Source organism: Aspergillus chevalieri, chromosome 5, assembly GCF_016861735.1.
Source record: "Aspergillus chevalieri M1 DNA, chromosome 5, nearly complete sequence".
Taxonomy (NCBI): domain Eukaryota; kingdom Fungi; phylum Ascomycota; class Eurotiomycetes; order Eurotiales; family Aspergillaceae; genus Aspergillus; species Aspergillus chevalieri.
This window is the reverse complement of record NC_057366.1, coordinates 981,404-999,921: the sequence shown is the minus strand read 5'-3', so window position 1 is coordinate 999,921 and position 18,518 is coordinate 981,404. Positions and strand designations below refer to the sequence as shown.

Genomic DNA, 18,518 nt, shown 5'->3' with positions numbered 1-18,518 from the left:
AACGTCGCCAAGAGAAGGTTCACCACATCCATATCCATACACAGACCTAAAACAACGGCATACTCACCGTATTCATATAATCCACGTTATCCTCCACACTCTCAATCCGCGGACAAGTAGTCCCAAAAATCCGATCCCAAACCCGACTCTGCTTCCCATAATTATAACTCTTCCTCCACCCCTTCCTATGATGCAAATCATGATCCTCAATCACAATCTCACAGTCCAGCATCTGCAACACCCAGCTAAACGGCGTCGGCACGGTCAAATGCAATCTAATTCCACTATGGCCCCAGACCTCCGCAAAGGCAACGTACTGGTGGCAGATCCACCATTCGTAAAAGCTCATGGGCAGGCCGAAGGCGTAGTGCAGCGTGAAGTAGGTCATCATGGGGACGCCGACCATGTCGAAGAATTCCTGCTCGTGGTCTGCGTAGGCGGAGAGGGTTGGGTTGGGGTGCTTGGTGAGGTGGTGCGTGCGGTGGAACTTCCAGAGCGGGTTGAAGTCGTGCATGAGGCGGTGATACCAGTAGAACCAGAAGTCGAGGACGACGCCGTAGACGCCGATTTCGAGTGGGAGCCATTTCCAGTCAAGCTGGGAGGGGAGCTGGTGCGCGTTGTAGGAGAAGTAGGCGGCCATGATGATGCGCGAGATGGTGGTTTTGTACAGGGAGGAGACGACCTTGGCCACGCCTACGTCTGGGATGCCGTCACGGGGCTTGTCGCCATCTAGAAAGCCGTAGGTGTGGCCTAGGCGGCGGATGATGTGCATGAGGTAGATGACGGCGGCGTTGAAGAAGGTTGAGTAGAAGCCTATGGCGGTCCAGCGGGACATGGTGTTTCCTGTGTAGGTGCTGTAGGCTTCGTGGATGAGAAGGGGGATGGCAGCGTAGAAGAGAACCCAGAAGTTGAGGGACCATTGGGACATGTAGGGGACTTTTTCATCTTTGGAATGAACTGGGATTTCTTGGTCGAGTTCGAAGGGGTGGACGTTTGTGATCTCGATTAGCCAGTGGTTGATGTTCCATTGATCTCGGGGGGCTTTGCGCCAGGTGGACTTCATGGAGTCCTTGGGGTTTCCTGCCATTGTGACTGGTAACTTGATGTTCGAACAGACAAAGAAGAAAGAGTAATGATATCCAAGGTCAGGTTAATGCATATCTTCCAGACATATCCTTGATTGCGGATGCCTCTGCTTTATCTCTCCAGTGTTCGGTAAAACAGTCATCTCACAACATGTGAAAGCGCATCTGAACAGTCAATGACTGTGTTGTTGGTTGGTTTTCCATGACTTGGTGGTTCGTTGGGGATAGAGAGGGTCATCAAAATTTCCTAATTGGGAACGGCTTGCGAGACCCGCACCAGTCAACCATGATCTCCGCACTTTTCGCTGGGCCCGGGGATTTCATGCGTCTGGGGTTCCGCGAACCATCTTTAGTGACAACATCAGTATTATCCGGTTGGCGATCTTGAAGATTCACCCCAGGTTCATCTTCATGTGCTGTTTGCAGAATTGCAGAACTAGGTTAGCGTTCCGAGCGAAGATGGTAGACTTTGACGAATGACCACCAGAAATGTCGGTTGCCTCGGGATCTTCTGCCAAATGGATACAACTGAACAGACAGTGAGCACCGAGTATTACTCGAGTGTTCATGATAGAGTCCGGAGGAGTGAGTAGAGCAGACGAGATGACTGAGCAGACCGACCAGCCAATCAGAGTAAAGAATAAGCGAGCAAATGAGATTCCATATCTTATTATCCAATCATAGCCAACAGAATATGCACAGTGGTGAAGAAACACTTTTCATGACGGCATAATTCAGCAAGACTGCTTTGTGACGTTGTTGTGACTCGGAAAATCGAGAGCAAAACATGGGGACAAAGTGTCAAACACCTGTTGCGTCCATGACAGTGGCTCCTGGTCAGGTGACAGATGATTATGCTCTGTGCAAGGCACGCTGTATCTCACACGGCAAAGGATTCATTTTCACCGGTCCTGCATATTCAAATCTCCATACAGAGTAGACAGTGAAAAATAAAGGAGTGCGCCGTGCCATGGAACACATCCGGTGTTTATCCGCGGGGAGCAAAATCAACCATGGATGAAATCTCCACGGTTCCAGTGTTTTCGATATCTAGATATCAAATATCAACATCTGCTTTCTTGATTCTCAGTAGCAGCCGTTATGACTTCACAAAAGTACTAAAGTACTTCCACCGGGCGCCGGGCAACTCAGCCTTCCGGCGAGGATCCGGCACAAAACTTGAATCGCCACAGCCACAGAGTGGGCGAGAACACAGTGGAAACCTGTCATCTGCCCTATCACCAGCACTCTGGGCGTCTCGGGCGTTTGTGGCGTTTGTCAACGGAAGCTGAGGGAATCCATTGACCTGCCAGTGAGGTCATCACGAGTTCTCTCACGTGGCTGTGTTCTTTATTCTTCTTCGTCTCTTGAGTCCATTTCTTTTTTCTTCTTCACCTCTCATTCTCTCTATCCTTTTGCATCATCCTATCCATCTTATTTGTATTCTCTTCAGATACCACTGAAACTCGTCTACTTTAAGTGTTTTTGATTGTATCAACGCACACTACTTGCTGACAACCGAGTCCACCAACACCCCTCCTGGTCCTACGAGGACAGACCTGACTCGTTATTCACAAATTCTCGTTTATTGCGTTTGCTACTCTGGACATTTGTTTCTCGTTGTGCTCTGTTTGCGCGATCGACAATTCAGCCCTCCTACCCCACCAGCCCCTCCGAGCCGTTTATTCCCTGTTTTTCTCTTTTCCCAGCACTTTTTCCCTTTCTTCTTCTTTTCTCTCTTTCCCACTTCTCTAGACAACCGTCTATTGATTATCCGCCATGTCGGCACATAACACTGTTTATCGTGATCCTTATCGCGATTGGGACGAGCCTCGTTCTTCCTCCTACTCGGTCAAGCGTTACGTCATTCCACCAGAGGAGGATCGCAACCTGGTTGTGCGACGACCCCGTGATTGGGACGAACGCTCTACTTCTGGAATGGAAGATGAGTTAGACCCGCGAATCTACGGTGACCTCCGACATGATGATCCCTACGAACGTGAGTACAATCGCTACACCCGGTTTGAAGACAGCCTCCCCTCGCCCGACTACCCCCCTGCTCCCATTATCATTTGCGAAGGCCAGCCAATAATAATCAATGAAGCTCGATCAGTTTACGCCAGTCCACGCACCTCTGGATACGACGTTGCCCCGCGATCTGGGTATGATCGGGATCCTGGATACTATTACTACCGCCGTGTTCGCGAGTATGACGATGACCGTCGTTCTCGCCACGAGCTCAGTCCTGCAGATTCCCTGTCTCAGCGACCCCGCCGTCGTGATGACCGAGACTACAGTGACTATAGCCGGGCTACGTCTCGTGCTTCGTCTCGTGAACGTGACGAACACCCTCATCACAGGCGTCATATGGCCGAGGGCGCCGTTGTTGGTGTCGCCGCAGCAGAAATGCTTCGCAGCCGAAGCAAGAGGCACGGGGACGATGTGTCGAGTGGTGCTGGTCGCGTCGGCCGAGACGTCGGCGCTGGTGCCCTAGGTGCCGTCGCCGTCGAAGCCGGGTCGCGGGCTAGAGACTACTACCGTAGTAAGAGCCGGCATCGCTCCCGTTCTCGTGCTCGCGACGATGATGATCGAAGCTCCCGGAGATCTCATCATAGTCACCATCATCACCGCCGTCGCTGCCACCACCACCATCGTCACAGCCACTCGCACGGCAGTCGCAGCCATGCCCGTTCTCGCTCTCGCACAAAGACCCTTACCGGTCTGGGACTTGGCGCTGCTGCTCTTGCTGCTGGTGTGGCTTTGGCCAATAAAAACAATAACTCAAACGACGACCGTCGCAGCCGCTCACGCCATCGTCGCTCATCTCGCTCGCGCGCCCCGAGTGAGAGTGATGACCACCATCGCAGTGAATCCCAGAGACGCAAGCACATGGCAGGTGCCGGCTTGGCAGGTGCCGCGGCCGCTGGTCTCATAGACAGACATCACAGTCGTTCGCGTTCTCGGAAGGGCGACCGCTCCCGTTCTCGCAGCAAAGTGCGGAAAGCACTCCCTATTGTGGCGGGTGGCTTGGGTACCGCTGCCGCTACTGGACTCTATGAGAAGAATAAGGAGAAGCGGGACAGATCCAAGCACAGGGGAAGACGGAGGTCGTCGTCCCGTGACAGGTCCCCGTCAGACGTGTACCCTGATCCCTCAAGGGATTCGGCTAATCTGATCGAGTACGGCGATCACCCTGTTCACGGCAGCATCCCACCAGCCGATTATTATGGTCGTCGCACTCCTTCTCCGGGCTATTACTCTGATGCTTCGGACCCTGTCGCACGTGGTGCCGCCGGGTTTAGCCCCAGCCCTCCAAGAAACCGCAGTTACAGCCGCAGCCGCAGCCGGGGCGGTAGATACAGTGACGATAGCTACTCCGACTCAGAGCCTAGCCGAAGCAGGTCAAGACCTCGCCCTGGTGAGTGCTGAGCACCAGAGCTGCACTAGGATATAGCTGACAGCATTCCAATCTATAGCTCCCAAGGAACCAGACGCGGAGAGAGAACGACTTCGTAAGTGGATCCGACTGGTTTTGCCTTCGGTCAATGCTGATACCTTTTCTAGGCTTCGAAGATGAGGTTCACGATGATCCTTATGCATCCCATGACCCATACGACGGGCCTCAAAACTACATGCCCTACCCGCCTTCTCCTCCGCCTGCCCCCAAGCCGATTGACAACCAATACCACCCCAACCCCAATTACTATCCACCACCTCCAGGGCCTGGTCCTCAATATGGGGCAGACCCACGATACCCTCCCGCTGATTACTCCGCCCCGCCTCCGCCTGGTGCGCCTCCACGTCACTATCCCCCTCCTCCAGGACCGGGTCCTTATGGCGCTCCACCTCGGAAGCCAGAGCATGTGAGTACGGCACGAAGCTATAGCCCCCACAAAGCCCGATATGCGTCCAATGGTGGGTCCATGGACGGTGGCCGTGATGTGAAAGATAGTGTCGCTGACAGTTGAACATTCAGGCTTAAAGGGTGTCCACACTCCTCCGGAAACACCTCGACGGCAAGGGCTTCGTGCCGGTAGTCGGTCTCCACGGCCAAAATCAGTAGCTTTTGACCTGGATTCAGATTCGGGCCGTCATCCGGAACCTGGCTATGATGCGGATGACAGTGACTCGACTGATGATTCTCGCCATCATTCCCATCGTTTTTCACGCAGTTATTCTCCTCCCCCTTTCAACGACAAAGACAAATTGTCTCCTAGTTCCGGCTCTGATTCGACAATTGACTTACCCGATCGATTCGACTCGCACGGCCGACTTCTGACGGAAGGTGAACATGAACAACCCCTCGGGCATTCGATGCAGGATTTTCTTGACAGAATATTTGCTTAGATTTCGTCATGTGCTTTTTTTTTTTTTTTTTTTTGTGATGATGCAAGTTGTTCATCTTATGATTCGATATGCCGTGATGAGACTTGATGATTACGCCCAAATGATGATGTACTTCGTTTTATGAATTGATTGTTGTGGTTTATATGATCTTTTATTATATTAGTCCGTATGTCTAGAAGCGAGGATAGAGTGTTACCTATTGGAAGTCCTGTGAATGTCTCACCCATAGTAATTAATAGCAAGGGCCAGCCCTTCACTGCTCCAAAAGTGCTTGATCTTCTATCCTCCATCCTCCTTCGTTCCATCCATCCATCCGCCATGAACGATACTACATGGCTATACAAATCAGTAACTCTCATAATACGTTGTCCCCAGAAGCTCTGTTGTCCTCTATACGATAAATGTCTCAGCCAATTGTATGACAAAGAACGACAGCCTCGAAAACAAAGTGGTCCAAATCATGATCGAGACCAAAATGGAATGAGAAGATCAGCAATCAATAATTTGAGCTCTTAATGTCTATATGGATATCGCCCTCGTGTGGCATGGTTTACTGTTAGTGAACATATGACCGGCCGGTCGACTTTTGTTGCTGTTGAAGGGCATCCTCTATAAAAGGAGCTTGTCAGCAATGGGTTCCTGGTGAACATGATTGTCGTTTGCTTAATGGGGGACATACAGCCCCAAAAGAAGTGGAAGAAGTAATAGCGAACATCTCAAGCAAATTGCTCAAGAAGAGCAGCAGATGCACATCCATTTTGTTAAGTCCAACAGATAGCCGGAGTACCTATGATGCAGCAGTGTCACATAGTGATAGCAAGTATCGGCAGCACATTTGCTCTGGCTTTCTTGGTTACCTTACGGTACCGGCCACATTACATTGTGCTGTTACTTCTGCAAGACTAATACAGAGGTAGATGTTGCTGACAGACTTGGACATCCGAGAAGGATGCAAGGTTGCTGTCCCTAGGCTTTCGAAGCACCAAATTGTCCACCCGCGATAGGGTTGATGCTATGGCGCAGTCAGCCCATCTGGACGACAAGCCTTGATGAGGCTGGGACCAAGCTTTGAAGGAGGCCTATGAGGACTACTGATTTATATTATATCATGCAAGCATAAAGCATAAGATTCCCGCAAGAAATATTCCTGAATACCATGCTATCTCTGCTCTATAGTCAAATGGCCTAAAAGGGAACTGTAACTTCTTTAAGAAGCGGCGTCACATTGCGCTTGTCGTGCGTGATATTTCTCTCAAAATGTCGCCGCTTGGACTAGCTTACAAATTTGCAATCGAGAACGAGAGATCACCAGAGATGCGTTACTCTCTGGGTTGTGACGATGATAACCGAGAGATATGTGTATGTTAAGCCCATAAACCGACGCATTTTCCATAAGACAAAGACCACGTATGGAAGGAAGTCACATGGCCTAAGTCATCTTCGGCCGTGTAAGCCCTCGTCGTTAATATACCCCCTATGGCCTGTTATATACTGATACTCAAATTTACAGTACACTAGCGAGGAAGAGGGGCGACGACGCAGTCGGCTGTGTTTCTGGTGAGGGGGTGGATAAGAGTCAATCAGCTGTTGTGTTGAGGTTGGGAAGAGGTTTGTAGTTTATATTGGGTATGTTAACTTGGAAGAGGAGTCTGCGAAGGCTACTTGGGCCTTTTGTGGGGTTTAATTGGGATGGGCATTTGCTGTGAGGGATGCTGCATTGTCTGAGAAAGTGAGGTTTGTTTGCAAGCCACTTGTTCTTTCTTCTGCTGGGCAGCTTGAAGCTGGATTCCTATATGATATAGTAATTCTTGTACATTCATATTGGTCCTGAAGAAAGCATCAGTGCTGGTGGGGTGGTATTCTGTTCTGACATTAATGTACAATGCTACGCAGACAATCAAGCTCTGGAATAATATGACATGACTGGTCTTTCGAGATATTAACTAACGTAGTCGGTAAGCGAGTCGGCCACGTAAGCGAGTCGGCCACATCTCCGATTTCACGAGTCATAATATGATTGAAGCACTTCAAACCAATACCATGCCACCAAAATCGCATACCAAATCAAAAAATTCAGTTGAGCAGGAGGGGAGGATGCTCCTTGCAATATCTGCTTTAAACAATAATGAAATATCCAATATTCGTGAAGCAGCACGTGTTTATAATGTGCCACGCTCTACTCTCCAAGACCGGCTACGCGGAAAGACATATCGGGATGAGACACGCGCAAATAATCATAAAATGACTCAAAATGAAGAGGAATCGCTTGTACAATGGATACTATCACTTGATCGACGTGGAGCAGCTCCCCGACCAGCTCATATTCAGGAAATGGCTAATATTCTACTCTCAAAGCGGGGCCATACAACTACAACAACTGTTGGAGATAAATGGGTCTATAACTTTATCAAACGCCATGACATGCTTAAATCCCGATTCTCCCGACGCTATAACTACCAACGTGCTGAGTGTGAAGACCCCAAAATCATCAAGGAGTGGTTTGATCGGGTGCAAATTACTATCATGCAACATGGGATTGCGCTTGAAGATATCTACAACTTTGATGAGACAGGATATGCAATGGGCCTTATAGCTACTGCTAAAGTAGTTACCAGAGCAGAGATGACTGGCCGGCCCTTTCTTGTACAGCCAGGAAACCGGGAATGGGTTACATCTATCGAGTGTATCAACTCTACAGGATGGGCTCTACCACCATGCATTATCTTCAAAGGGAAGGTCCATATTGAGGGATGGTATCAAGATGAGGCCTTGCCAAAGGACTGGAGGATTGAAGTCAGTGATAACGGATGGACAACTGATCAAATCGGACTACAATGGCTTCGAAATACCTTTATTCCAGCTACAAATGGCCGTATGACTGGAAAATACCGCCTCCTGATTCTTGATGGCCATGGAAGTCATTTAACACCTCAATTTGATGAAATATGCAATCAAAATGATATTATACCAATCTGCATGCCAGCACATTCATCGCACCTTCTACAACCTCTTGATGTGGGCTGTTTCGCGCCTTTGAAGAAGGCATATGGCCGTTTGGTTGAGAATAAGGCACGGCGCAACTTCAACCATATTGACAAACTTGACTTTCTTGAGGCCTATCCACAAGCCCGTACAGAAGTCTTTAAGACTGAGAATATCAAAAACAGCTTTGCAGCAGCTGGATTGGTCCCATTTAATCCAGAACGAGTGCTTGAGAAGCTTAATATACAGCTTAAGACTCCTACACCACCAGGCAGCCGATCTACCGATTCAGCACCTAAAACACCCCACAATCTCAAGCAACTAGAGAAGCAGGCATCTACAATCAAGAAGCTTCTAGGGCAGCGTACAGAGAGTCCTCCGAGCCCAGTAAATGATGCAATAAACCGGCTTGTCAAAGGATGTGAAATCCACATGAATACCGCAATCCTTCTCACCAAAGAAGTCCAGGATTTACAAGCTGCACATGAGAAAAAGCGGCAACAAAAGAAGCGATCCAAGCGACAGATAGCTCATACAGGTGGCCTGTCTATCCAAGAAGGCATAGACCTTATGCAGCGGAGGAATGAGGCCCAGGAAGCTGAAGATACTATACAGATGGAGACCGCACCATCTACATCTCAACCACATGTACGGGCGCCACCACGGTGTTCTGATTGCAATGTTTTGGGACATAAAAGAACTCATTGTCCTAGTCGCAGCAGTAATTAGTTTTTATATATAAATGCATTTTTGGGGAGTTTAAAGTAGGTCTGTTTCTCAACATAGCTCGGAGGTGGCCGACTCGCTTACGTGGCCGACTCGCTTACCGACTACGTTAGTCCTATCTGTTTAGTCATTTGGTCGAGACCTCGAATTGAGTATCTTCAAATATATCTCAGGGGCAGTCTCTAAGGAACAGAACCACGTAATTCTCCCCTAAAGCAGGAGGAAAAGATGCCATCCTCATGCATAAGAATCCATCCAGGTCTCAATGCTTTTATGCCACACGTTCAGCACCACATTAAAGGTAAGAAAGCAATAATATTGAACGAAAGAAATAAAAGTCCTCAAATGACAGACCAGACTGTATGGGATATCATGGTAAGACAGTAGTACTCCGTAAGACAGGGAGGCTTCTAAACTCCATTGTAGCGAAAGATCACAACACCAGGAAATATACAGAAGAAAAGAAGATAGAAGTTAAAAGTGGTATGACAAAGGTCACTAGCATGGCCTCTTCGCCTAATTGCCAGAACCAGGGAAAGGAAAATAGTTCGAATGAATCGAATGTATAGACGAGCCAGTACAATAAGGATATACAGGGAAGAGAAAGCAAAAAAGAGATCAAAGTTGTCGCTATCGTATCAATCAGGCCGTAAAGGGTCGTTCAAATATATTAATCGTGTCTTTCCTCTCCGAAAATGTATATCGACGAGGTAGTCTCCGAGAGGTGATTTTGACCGTGTCGTTGCTCGGGGGATGTTCAGGGTCATGCTCAGAGTCATCATCACCATTATGGCCACCACCATTATTATCACCCTTATCCGGGGTCACCTTGACACTCGAGCTGACCGACGCAGAAAGGAACCGTGAACTCAGAGGTAGTTGATATTTGATAACACCGCGAACAATCAGGTCAAATGGGTGCTGTAAAACTCGCTCCCATCGTTCAGTGCCACCTTCTTCTGTCTTGTTTCCTGGACGCGGGAGACGAATTTGTCCTTTGGAAGATGATGCCATGTAGTTCCATGGTGAGGGCTCGAAGGCAAGAGAGGAATCGAAGCGGAATACACGGCCAAGGAGCATTGTCTGTGGATCTCCAACAGGATCGTTGGGAATGGGATCGGTACCGTGGTCGACCCCGTCAGTAACGTGCACCAGCTGGTCTGACGGGTCTTCCGAACTCCTAGGTTCAACAGGAGGAAAGTCGTCGAGCTCAGAGCCATGTTCACGCCAGAACTTGTCTGTCCCGACAAATCGACTCTTGGCGAAAATGTTGACATCCATATCGTCAACAACCACCGGAAACAGGTTGGGATTGGTAGCTCGCACGTTGAGATCCAACATGAGCTCCTGTTCGGAAGCCAACACATTTTGAATGGCAGCGACGTGGACTTCCCGTAGTGGTTTGGTGATTGCAACAATGAACGAAGTGGCACCTCCGATAATCAGAAAGAGTAATAGGAAAACGGCGGCACAGAGTCCATATCGTGACATATAGCCACGCCGGCGGTGCATGTATTCCATTTGACGGACACTAGCACTGTTAGGCCGTCGACCGCCGTGGCGACTTCGCGGCATGCGCGGTGAGCCGACCAACGGCGTACGCTCATCATCTGCCCCCTCTGCATCATAGTCGTAGCCATACATATCTCCTGCCTTTTTGGAATGACCCATGGTGCGATAGTTTGGCACTCCACGAGACCCGGGTTGTCTTGACTGTCGATACCCGCTTCCAACAAAGTGTCGAGGAGACTTGATATACGAATGTGACTGAGGGAACGGCGAGTCGCTGTCAAAGATGGACGGATACAAGTTGTTGCGTCCATACCGTCCGATGTGATGGTGGCGTGTGTGAGAAGCAGGGCCATCGTGCCGTGCATTGCTGGGTCCTTCATCGCCAGCGTCTCCATCCAGACTGTTACTATAGGTATTATTCGTGAATTTCATACTTCGTTTGCCAGTAACGCTATGATTAGCAGACGGCAATGTTGGGCGTGCCCGACTGCCAAACTGATCGGCTTGGCTGGCCATGGAGGTAGCACTCGGTGTTCGAGAATGGTACCGTGATTGCCGGACAGGATAAGGATCGGGCGGGTTGGACTCATAAACGAATGTTTCGTCAGAATCGGAAACGTCCGCTTCGTCCACTGCGCTTGCCACTTTGGCCTCGAAGATGTCGGCCTTCGACGACGCTGCACCGCTAGGTAGCGGAGCCGGTTTGCGGGCCTTCTTCTTTTCCTTCTTCGGCCGAATCGTTTCTGTGCTGGGCTTCATGCGAAGCGTACCAGGATCGACACGACCGGTATGCCCTCGATCCCCAGTGGCTGCACTCAGTGAGACCTGGGGTATGGAGCTGACCGTTTCCGTTTCGACAATCATATTCCGTACAGATCCATCAGTAGGTTTTCCACGTGCACCATTCCCGCTCAAGGATGTGGTAGATCTCTTCGGAATGATGGTGCCGGTTCCCTTCGCGCCAGTCGAAGATTTGCGGCGTTTCTCATCCATCGGTTCCGAACTTTTGTTGCCACCACTTTCGCTACCGCTTTCCACACCTTGTTTGTTGGCCTTCGGAGTCGCATCCTCGTCAATCTTTTCCAAATGCGGCTCTTCCGTTAAGGGCTGGTTGAGGATCGTGCCGTTTGACGGGGACGAGTGGTCACTGGTCATCTCTTGTACGGTTTCTAAGGCAGAGCTCGAGCCGTTGAGACCCCTGCTCACAGTTCGAGGCATGGAACGGTCTCCTTTGGCGGTAAGGTCATCGGGGGAGGGTACTGAGGACCTTTTGCTCGAAGTATTAGGTTGGGTCGACTCTTGGTCTGGCCGGCGCGACGTGGCCCATACTGGCATGTTGGACTTATCACGACTGGAAGCATTGGTGGCCGACTCGGTACCCGAAGGAGGACTGAGGAGGGGCGGTTTACCGGCCTGTGATGAGGTTTGTTGTACCGTAGAGGACGCAGGACCAGGATTTTGATCGGGGGTGGACCTGGGCGGACTTCGGTCTTGGCTATTCTTCCGCGGCGAAGAAGGCGGTAACTGCGATATGGAGTTCGACGTGCCAGCACGGAGTGATGTACGAACGGGAGACGGTTCGCGAGAAGAAAAAGTCGAAGTATCCGTCGAGGGCGGAGCGGAAACACCGGGAGTCGTGGTAGCGGAAGAGATTTTAGATGTCTGGGACAGGAGAGGGGACTTGGCCTGTGATTTAATGGCGGTCGACTGTGGAACTTCTATCATATCTCCTGCAGCAGCTTCATCCTCTTCCTTGGGCAATCTGGATCCACTAGACACAATACCGTTGCGGTAAGGCGACCTCTCGGGCTCCGCCATGGTCACTGTCAAGCTAGGATTTGCTGACACGACGAGGACAAGTCAGAAGACCCGAGAGGAAACCAGTGACAAGTGTTTACCACAAAATAAAAAAAAAAAAAAGACCCGCGGGTCCCCAATCGAAAAGCGCCGGAAAAGGGACAAGAATAGTGCGAGTGAAAGGAATGGAGAGCGAGACTGAATTGGAAAGCTGATCTCTCGTCACACACAACACGTTACGCAGACTATAGGGCCAGAGGACGAATAGACGCAGACCACATGCTGATGAACACAAGATTCAAACCCAATGGAGGTAAGGAAGCAGAGAATCGTGCCTGGTGACGGAGGACTATAGGTTGGACGAGTTGTGTTGCTTTTTCACTTCACAGGATCCTTTCATAAACCCAAATCAATCATAACCCGGACAAGAACGTGGCTGCATCCATAGCTCAAAGTACAGTACAGTCGGCGTATGTATGTCACCGCAAAGTACTGCCCACGGACCGGCGGGAACGTCTAGAACCAAGGCGCGTCCCACTTAAGTAGCGGGCGATGGATCCGCTTAGACAATAGCAATGTTCTGTCGCGTTTTATTCCCAACTCTTTCTTCTCTGCACGATGGATGTAAAGGAGATCACGTATAGTTCTCCGGAGTAACCGCGGCCGTCGGGTCGAAAAGCAGTTGTCTGAAGCAAGGATGAAAACAGGACCGCGATCAAATCGCAGGATTATCCGGAGGACGCGGTGGAAGACTGGAAAGCGCAGGAGGCAACGGGACTGGACAGTAGACTAGTTAAAAGAGGCCAATGATAGTAGCCCACGTCAGGGCAGGGACGCAGAAATGGTCACGGATCGGGGCGAACAGGGAGGGAAGGACAATGGCGGTTGGTCGGTTGGATGAATGAAATATAAAACAGTCCGCAAAGGAGAGTATAGAAATTAGAAAAGGAAGAGAATATGTCGAGAAAGAGAAATAACAGAGGAAGGAAGAAGGAATAATGAGGACGAAAACGACCAGGCTAGGCCGTGACGAGATGTGACGCTGAGCGGCAAAATTACACAGTCAATTGCATGGTGCTGTATGTTACATTCTGTCACGGCATTACGATCGGCTCATGATGACCTCATCCGGGGTTCCAGACTTAATTATCAGGCACGCTCCGTTTTTACTAGTACTAGTCACGGGATGGAAGACTTGATAGCAGTGGAAATCATCCTCTCCTAATACCACTAATATTCACGAGTAGCCATCCATGCTATTTGGCAAAATCATCTAGTGAGGCTCGACACCTCGGGCGTATTCCCTCATATACTCCTCCTTTACTTCGTCTATAACATGATCAGCCACAATAAAATCCTGTTAAAGCTGAATGAGCCCGAAACTTGCAGCCATGAACCGCATTTTCCAGATTGAGCTTCATATACTGTGGTACACGGCAAATGTTAGTTAATATAGTATCCAAGGGTTAGAGCGGAAGTCATGACTGGGAAACTGAAGAGAAATGTTGAGGACTACGATACTGGCAAGATTGTCAGACAATCTGCACCAGAGATGCACGGATTCGTACCCGTAAACGTATGCGTGTCCTTGGGAGTTCCCAAAATTACCAGGAATTGGGCCATATATTCGAATTATGTAGCGGCACGATGGTAGTCTGCAGTATAGCGCCCTTATCCTAGTATCCTCATCCGCACATGTCTCCCAGCTTCGCTCTTTTTAGCCGTAGATGCCCAACCGCTCGTGAGGTGTATTATGTCTTTTGTAGCGTGTATATAGCAGTTTCGTGTAAATTAGATCATTCGAGGTCTCACCTTGTCATGTAAAATAAAGGGAATGAACATTGTGAGCACATAATAAATTTAAGATGCCCGATTACCCATGTCGGCAACTACATTGACTGGCCTCGCTTGGGTCTCTTCCGTTCGAACGCGGACGTTTACTGCGCTTGCAAATATAGGATTTTTGGCGATTCTGTCGTATATTACTTCAACCCTTGTAGACATTTCTTTGGCCAGACTGTGTATCCCCCGAATCTTCTGTACGAGAAGGGGGCTGTATCTGATTTTCGGGAACGTGGGCTGCTCAGTAAAAAGCGGCGTGAAGTCGGTTCAAAATCATGCAATAGCGTACGTAGTAATAAAGATTCATTATAGCAAGAATTGTATATATACTAACAGGCAACGTGCCCTGACTACTTGTACAAACACAGAAGACCTCCCTCTACCTAGTAACCGCCAAACACAAACAAACACAAACAAACAAAACCGATATAAAAAAAGCAACTCCAACATTCATTGTGTATATCACCAAAACGACATCCTATACGTATTCCGTCATTATCTCCACTCATAATATGCGAATAAACCAAAGGTATCGTTCGTCATCATGGCCTTCATTGACCGGGTGGGTATAGTGATCGTGCCATCTATACAATATTGTACACGCGTTTTGCAATATAGAACGCGGCAATGGCGAAGAGAAGTAGTGCAGCCGTGACTGCGACCAGTTAGCTTGATTTCAATGCAAATGTAAGAGAAAGACATACTCGAATAGAACCAATCCAGGTTATCCACATCCTGTCCGGGAACCTTGACGTTCATACCCCACAAACTACCGATGATGTTCAGTGGCAGAACAATAGTTCCCAGCACGGTCAGCTTGCCAAGCACATCTGCTGTGCGTTCTTGTCGCTCGTTCATCAAAATGTTGATCTGAGCGAGGTAGTTCGAGTGTGCTCGGGACAAGAGGCTGTTCAAATAGAGTCAGTAAACAGTTATCCAAGACAAGAGCACAGAGACTTACGTTTCGTAGTAGGTCAGACTGCTGGTCATAGTCATGATGTGGTCCTGAATATCACCCAGGTAAAGTCCAATCTCCGACTTGGGCGCAACCTCCCAGTGCTCATTGCACCGCTTCGCAAACCCCTTCACGACATCCGCCTTGTTGCTGAGCAAACGGTACATGCCCATAACCTTCTTGCGGCATTCACCCACACGTCGCAGCATCTCTCCCGGAGCTGGAGGGTCCGAAACAGTGTTGCTGGCCAGACTATCTTTGTTGGTGCTAGCGTCTCGTTCGGTTTCGGAATGCATGCGCATAATCACCTCATCGATTTCGTCGACTTCATCTTCAATAGCTTGAATCAATGGACCAAACACATCGGTTATATCATCAATCAAGGCGTAGGAAATCCAGTCGGAACTGAGAATGAGGTAATCCACCAATTGGCGAATGCGGCGCCGAACATTGGCTGGATGAGGTGTTTGCGAAAAGTGGAAGGAAAGAACCCCCTCGCGGAAGACGACCACGTACATATTAACCGGCTCCAGATAGTTCTCACTGTTCGGATCCTGCTCAAATGTGCGGTAATTGATGAAATAGTAGTTCCGGAACAATTCGACCTTCTCACGAGCTTCTTGCATCATGATATCCTCTGCTGTCAGAGCGTGAATTCCAAATGCCTTTGCAATCACTCTCATTTCAGCATCCGTAGGGCAAAGCACATCAAGCCAGAAGGTCGGTCGGGGTCCGTATTTCTTCGGTTTAGAGGGAGTTTGAGACCGTACAGTTGGTGGTTCAGCCGAATGATTACGTGCCTCTGAAACAGCCTCGCCGATAATAGAAGTGCGTTGCTTTGAGCTATCACGGTTTGTATCTGGTACAACGTCATTGCCGTGGTTTTCGATTCCGCCACCATTGTGGTTCGAAAAGGGGTCCGAAAAAGTTGGGTGAGTTCCATTGAGAGAGGCATTGTTGTTGTTATAGTCATGATGGGAGTGTTCGCCATCGCCATGCTCAGAATCTGTATCTTCGTCGTCCGATGAGTCCTCCAGTACTGGAGGTTCCGGAATGAACAGCTCACGGAAGCTCCCTCCTGGCTGGATGAGTTCAGAGATACTCTGGGCATGGAGTGTGCTCTGATACTCCTCATTAAAATAAGTAAACCGATATGGGGCGTCATCCTCCTCACGTCGCCATGCTTGATATTGAGGTCGCAACCGCCCTTCAATAAGCATCGGTTCACTGATTTTCTTCGAACGGAAGTCTCCATGACGTTCCTCCTTTTCCTCGCGCATCCATTCCTCGAGAATAGACAGATCTGGCCATTCTCGATGCCTCCTCCGTCGACGCTCACCATTTCGGGCCGTCCGATGTTCATCCTCGGCCTCCGAGTGTACATCCGTCGGGAAGCAAACGTCTTCCTCGACTGGCAAGGTCACTGTTCGGCGCCGCCGGAGCGCATCCTGCGATGGGCGACGATGAAGGGATGGCGGGGATGACGGGGCCGAATGGTTCGGAGGTCCCTCCATATCAATTACTATGTCGCGCGGCCCTGCCTCTACTCGATTGTCAATTGACTTCGCCAACGAGAAGTCAAATTCAGTACCGGTTACTACCGCATCATCATATCCCATTTCTGGACCTGTCTTTGGCGAGGTGGGCATCGACGGGGGGTTGTTGATGTCATAATCGCGATCATTAATTGTAGGACTCCGAGGAGCGCGACGAGAGGTCCGGGATGAAGTAGTTTGCACTGAAGGCTGTCGTTTTCGGGCTGAGAGCTGACTTGAAAAGGTGTCCGTCCCGTATCGAGGCACGTTGGAAGTCTGGCCGGAGGAAGGCCGCATCAACGGTGTCCGATCGTCTATATCCGAAGCATCACTGTCATTATCAACGCGGGAACTCCTGGAAAGGTTTCCACGAGCTGTATCAGGACGAAGAGCCGCTGTGAGGGAACCGGGTTTGAACGATTGAGCAAGACGGCTTTCTCTACGTGGACGCATCATGGGTTGGTGGCTATCAAAATGCCCAGTAGTTAGCATCGAATGAAATCGAAAACAAAAAACAAAGGAAACGAAACCAAGAAAATTAAAGCACGATAAAAAATAGGAAATAATAAAATAAAGCCCATACCGATGATCCAACAAAGCCTCACTCTCCAAACTAGTATCACTCAAATCCCTCCCCAATCCATAAAACGGCAGACGCGCTCTAGACTTCGACTGATCGTTCGCTGCCGATTGGGCCACACTCGCCACCGAATCTGCAGCCGGAGCGGTCGCGGGCTTAAACTGCTGAGATTGAGACTCTGATTCCTCTGCGGTTAGAAACGACTGACGGCGGTGACGACGCTTGCGATTACTGCGGTTTTTCTTGCGCTTTGCTGGCTTGGGCGTGGACATGCTGCTAGCAGCCCCGGATTTGCTGTCGGAGCGGGTCTCTTGCGCTGACCCCGAGGAACGTGTTACTGGTGGGTGATCTGGATTGCGGCGTGCAGGCGAAGAGGCTGCAGCGTCGGTGGACCGCTTATTCTTGTTTTCAGGGGTGGGCGTCATTGTTATTGACTGGATTCTTTCGATTTATCGCTTAATTGTCGTTGGTTCAGGCCTCGTGTTGTCCCTTTATTTTTCTTCTATCGATCGAGGCCAAGCAGATCAAGCTCATGCAGCTCGTCCAATAATCCTGCATAGATAAGACGGGGAAAGCAAGGAAGATGACACAAGTCACCAAAGATCATGCAGTGGTCGCTACAGGCTGAGGGAGTAAGCAAAAGTACTCTCTCAGCATGACCAACAGTACAAAGTCCGGTGGTTGGCGATGCAGCATTAGGGAAGAGTTGAGTTGCAGTCGCCGTTGAGGAATGACGATAGTGGCAAGATGCCGTGCATGAGGCGAGGATTGCAAGGATCCAACTCCATCAAATAGGAGAAAATGCACTCAGGACAATCTGCGACAATGCAGAACAATTGTTAGAAGACGTTGGACGCTGTCCTGGATAGTTTAAGACGGTGGTTTGGGAAACGGAAAAGCGACGAACACTTGGAGAAATGTAACCAGTCAGGTGATATCATTTACAGTCTTGTACTACTACCACACAGCTACAGTCACTATAACTAATGACTACAGTAACTACAGCAGACCAGAACAAATAAAAACACTAGAAACTGGTATTCTGAATTAATACAGGGTCATCACTCATCACACATCAAAGATATCTACTACATATGGATTAAGGTCAATGGTCCCTTTCCACTGAGAAGAGACACATCGCCCAGTATAACAAAGGA

The 18,518-nt window shown here is 49.4% G+C and overlaps 4 protein-coding genes across 4 annotated transcripts; 1 reads left to right on the top strand and 3 right to left on the bottom strand.

The window, feature by feature from the left end:
- Nucleotides 1-46: 46 nt before the first annotated feature.
- On the bottom strand, nt 47-1,087 carry ACHE_50343S (uncharacterized protein; the record flags this gene model as incomplete). Its single annotated transcript, XM_043280049.1, has 1 exon — nt 47-1,087. The coding sequence occupies one exon, from the start codon at nt 1,085-1,087 to the stop codon at nt 47-49; it is 1,041 nt and encodes a 346-aa protein (XP_043137667.1).
- Nucleotides 1,088-2,864: 1,777 nt separating this feature from the next.
- On the top strand, nt 2,865-5,053 carry ACHE_50342A (uncharacterized protein; the record flags this gene model as incomplete). The annotated part of the gene is made up of 3 exons (XM_043280048.1): nt 2,865-4,503; nt 4,562-4,597; nt 4,650-5,053. The coding sequence occupies 3 exons, from the start codon at nt 2,865-2,867 to the stop codon at nt 5,051-5,053; spliced, it is 2,079 nt and encodes a 692-aa protein (XP_043137666.1).
- A 4,729-nt stretch (nt 5,054-9,782) lies between these two features.
- On the bottom strand, nt 9,783-12,470 carry ACHE_50341S (putative phospholipid metabolism enzyme regulator; the record flags this gene model as incomplete). The annotated part of the gene is made up of 1 exon (XM_043280047.1): nt 9,783-12,470. The coding sequence occupies one exon, from the start codon at nt 12,468-12,470 to the stop codon at nt 9,783-9,785; it is 2,688 nt and encodes an 895-aa protein (XP_043137665.1).
- Nucleotides 12,471-14,875: 2,405 nt separating this feature from the next.
- On the bottom strand, nt 14,876-17,273 carry MNR2 (magnesium transporter CorA family protein; the record flags this gene model as incomplete). Its single annotated transcript, XM_043280046.1, has 3 exons — nt 14,876-14,946; nt 14,996-15,198; nt 15,253-17,273. The coding sequence occupies 3 exons, from the start codon at nt 17,271-17,273 to the stop codon at nt 14,876-14,878; spliced, it is 2,295 nt and encodes a 764-aa protein (XP_043137664.1).
- Nucleotides 17,274-18,518: the final 1,245 nt, after the last annotated feature.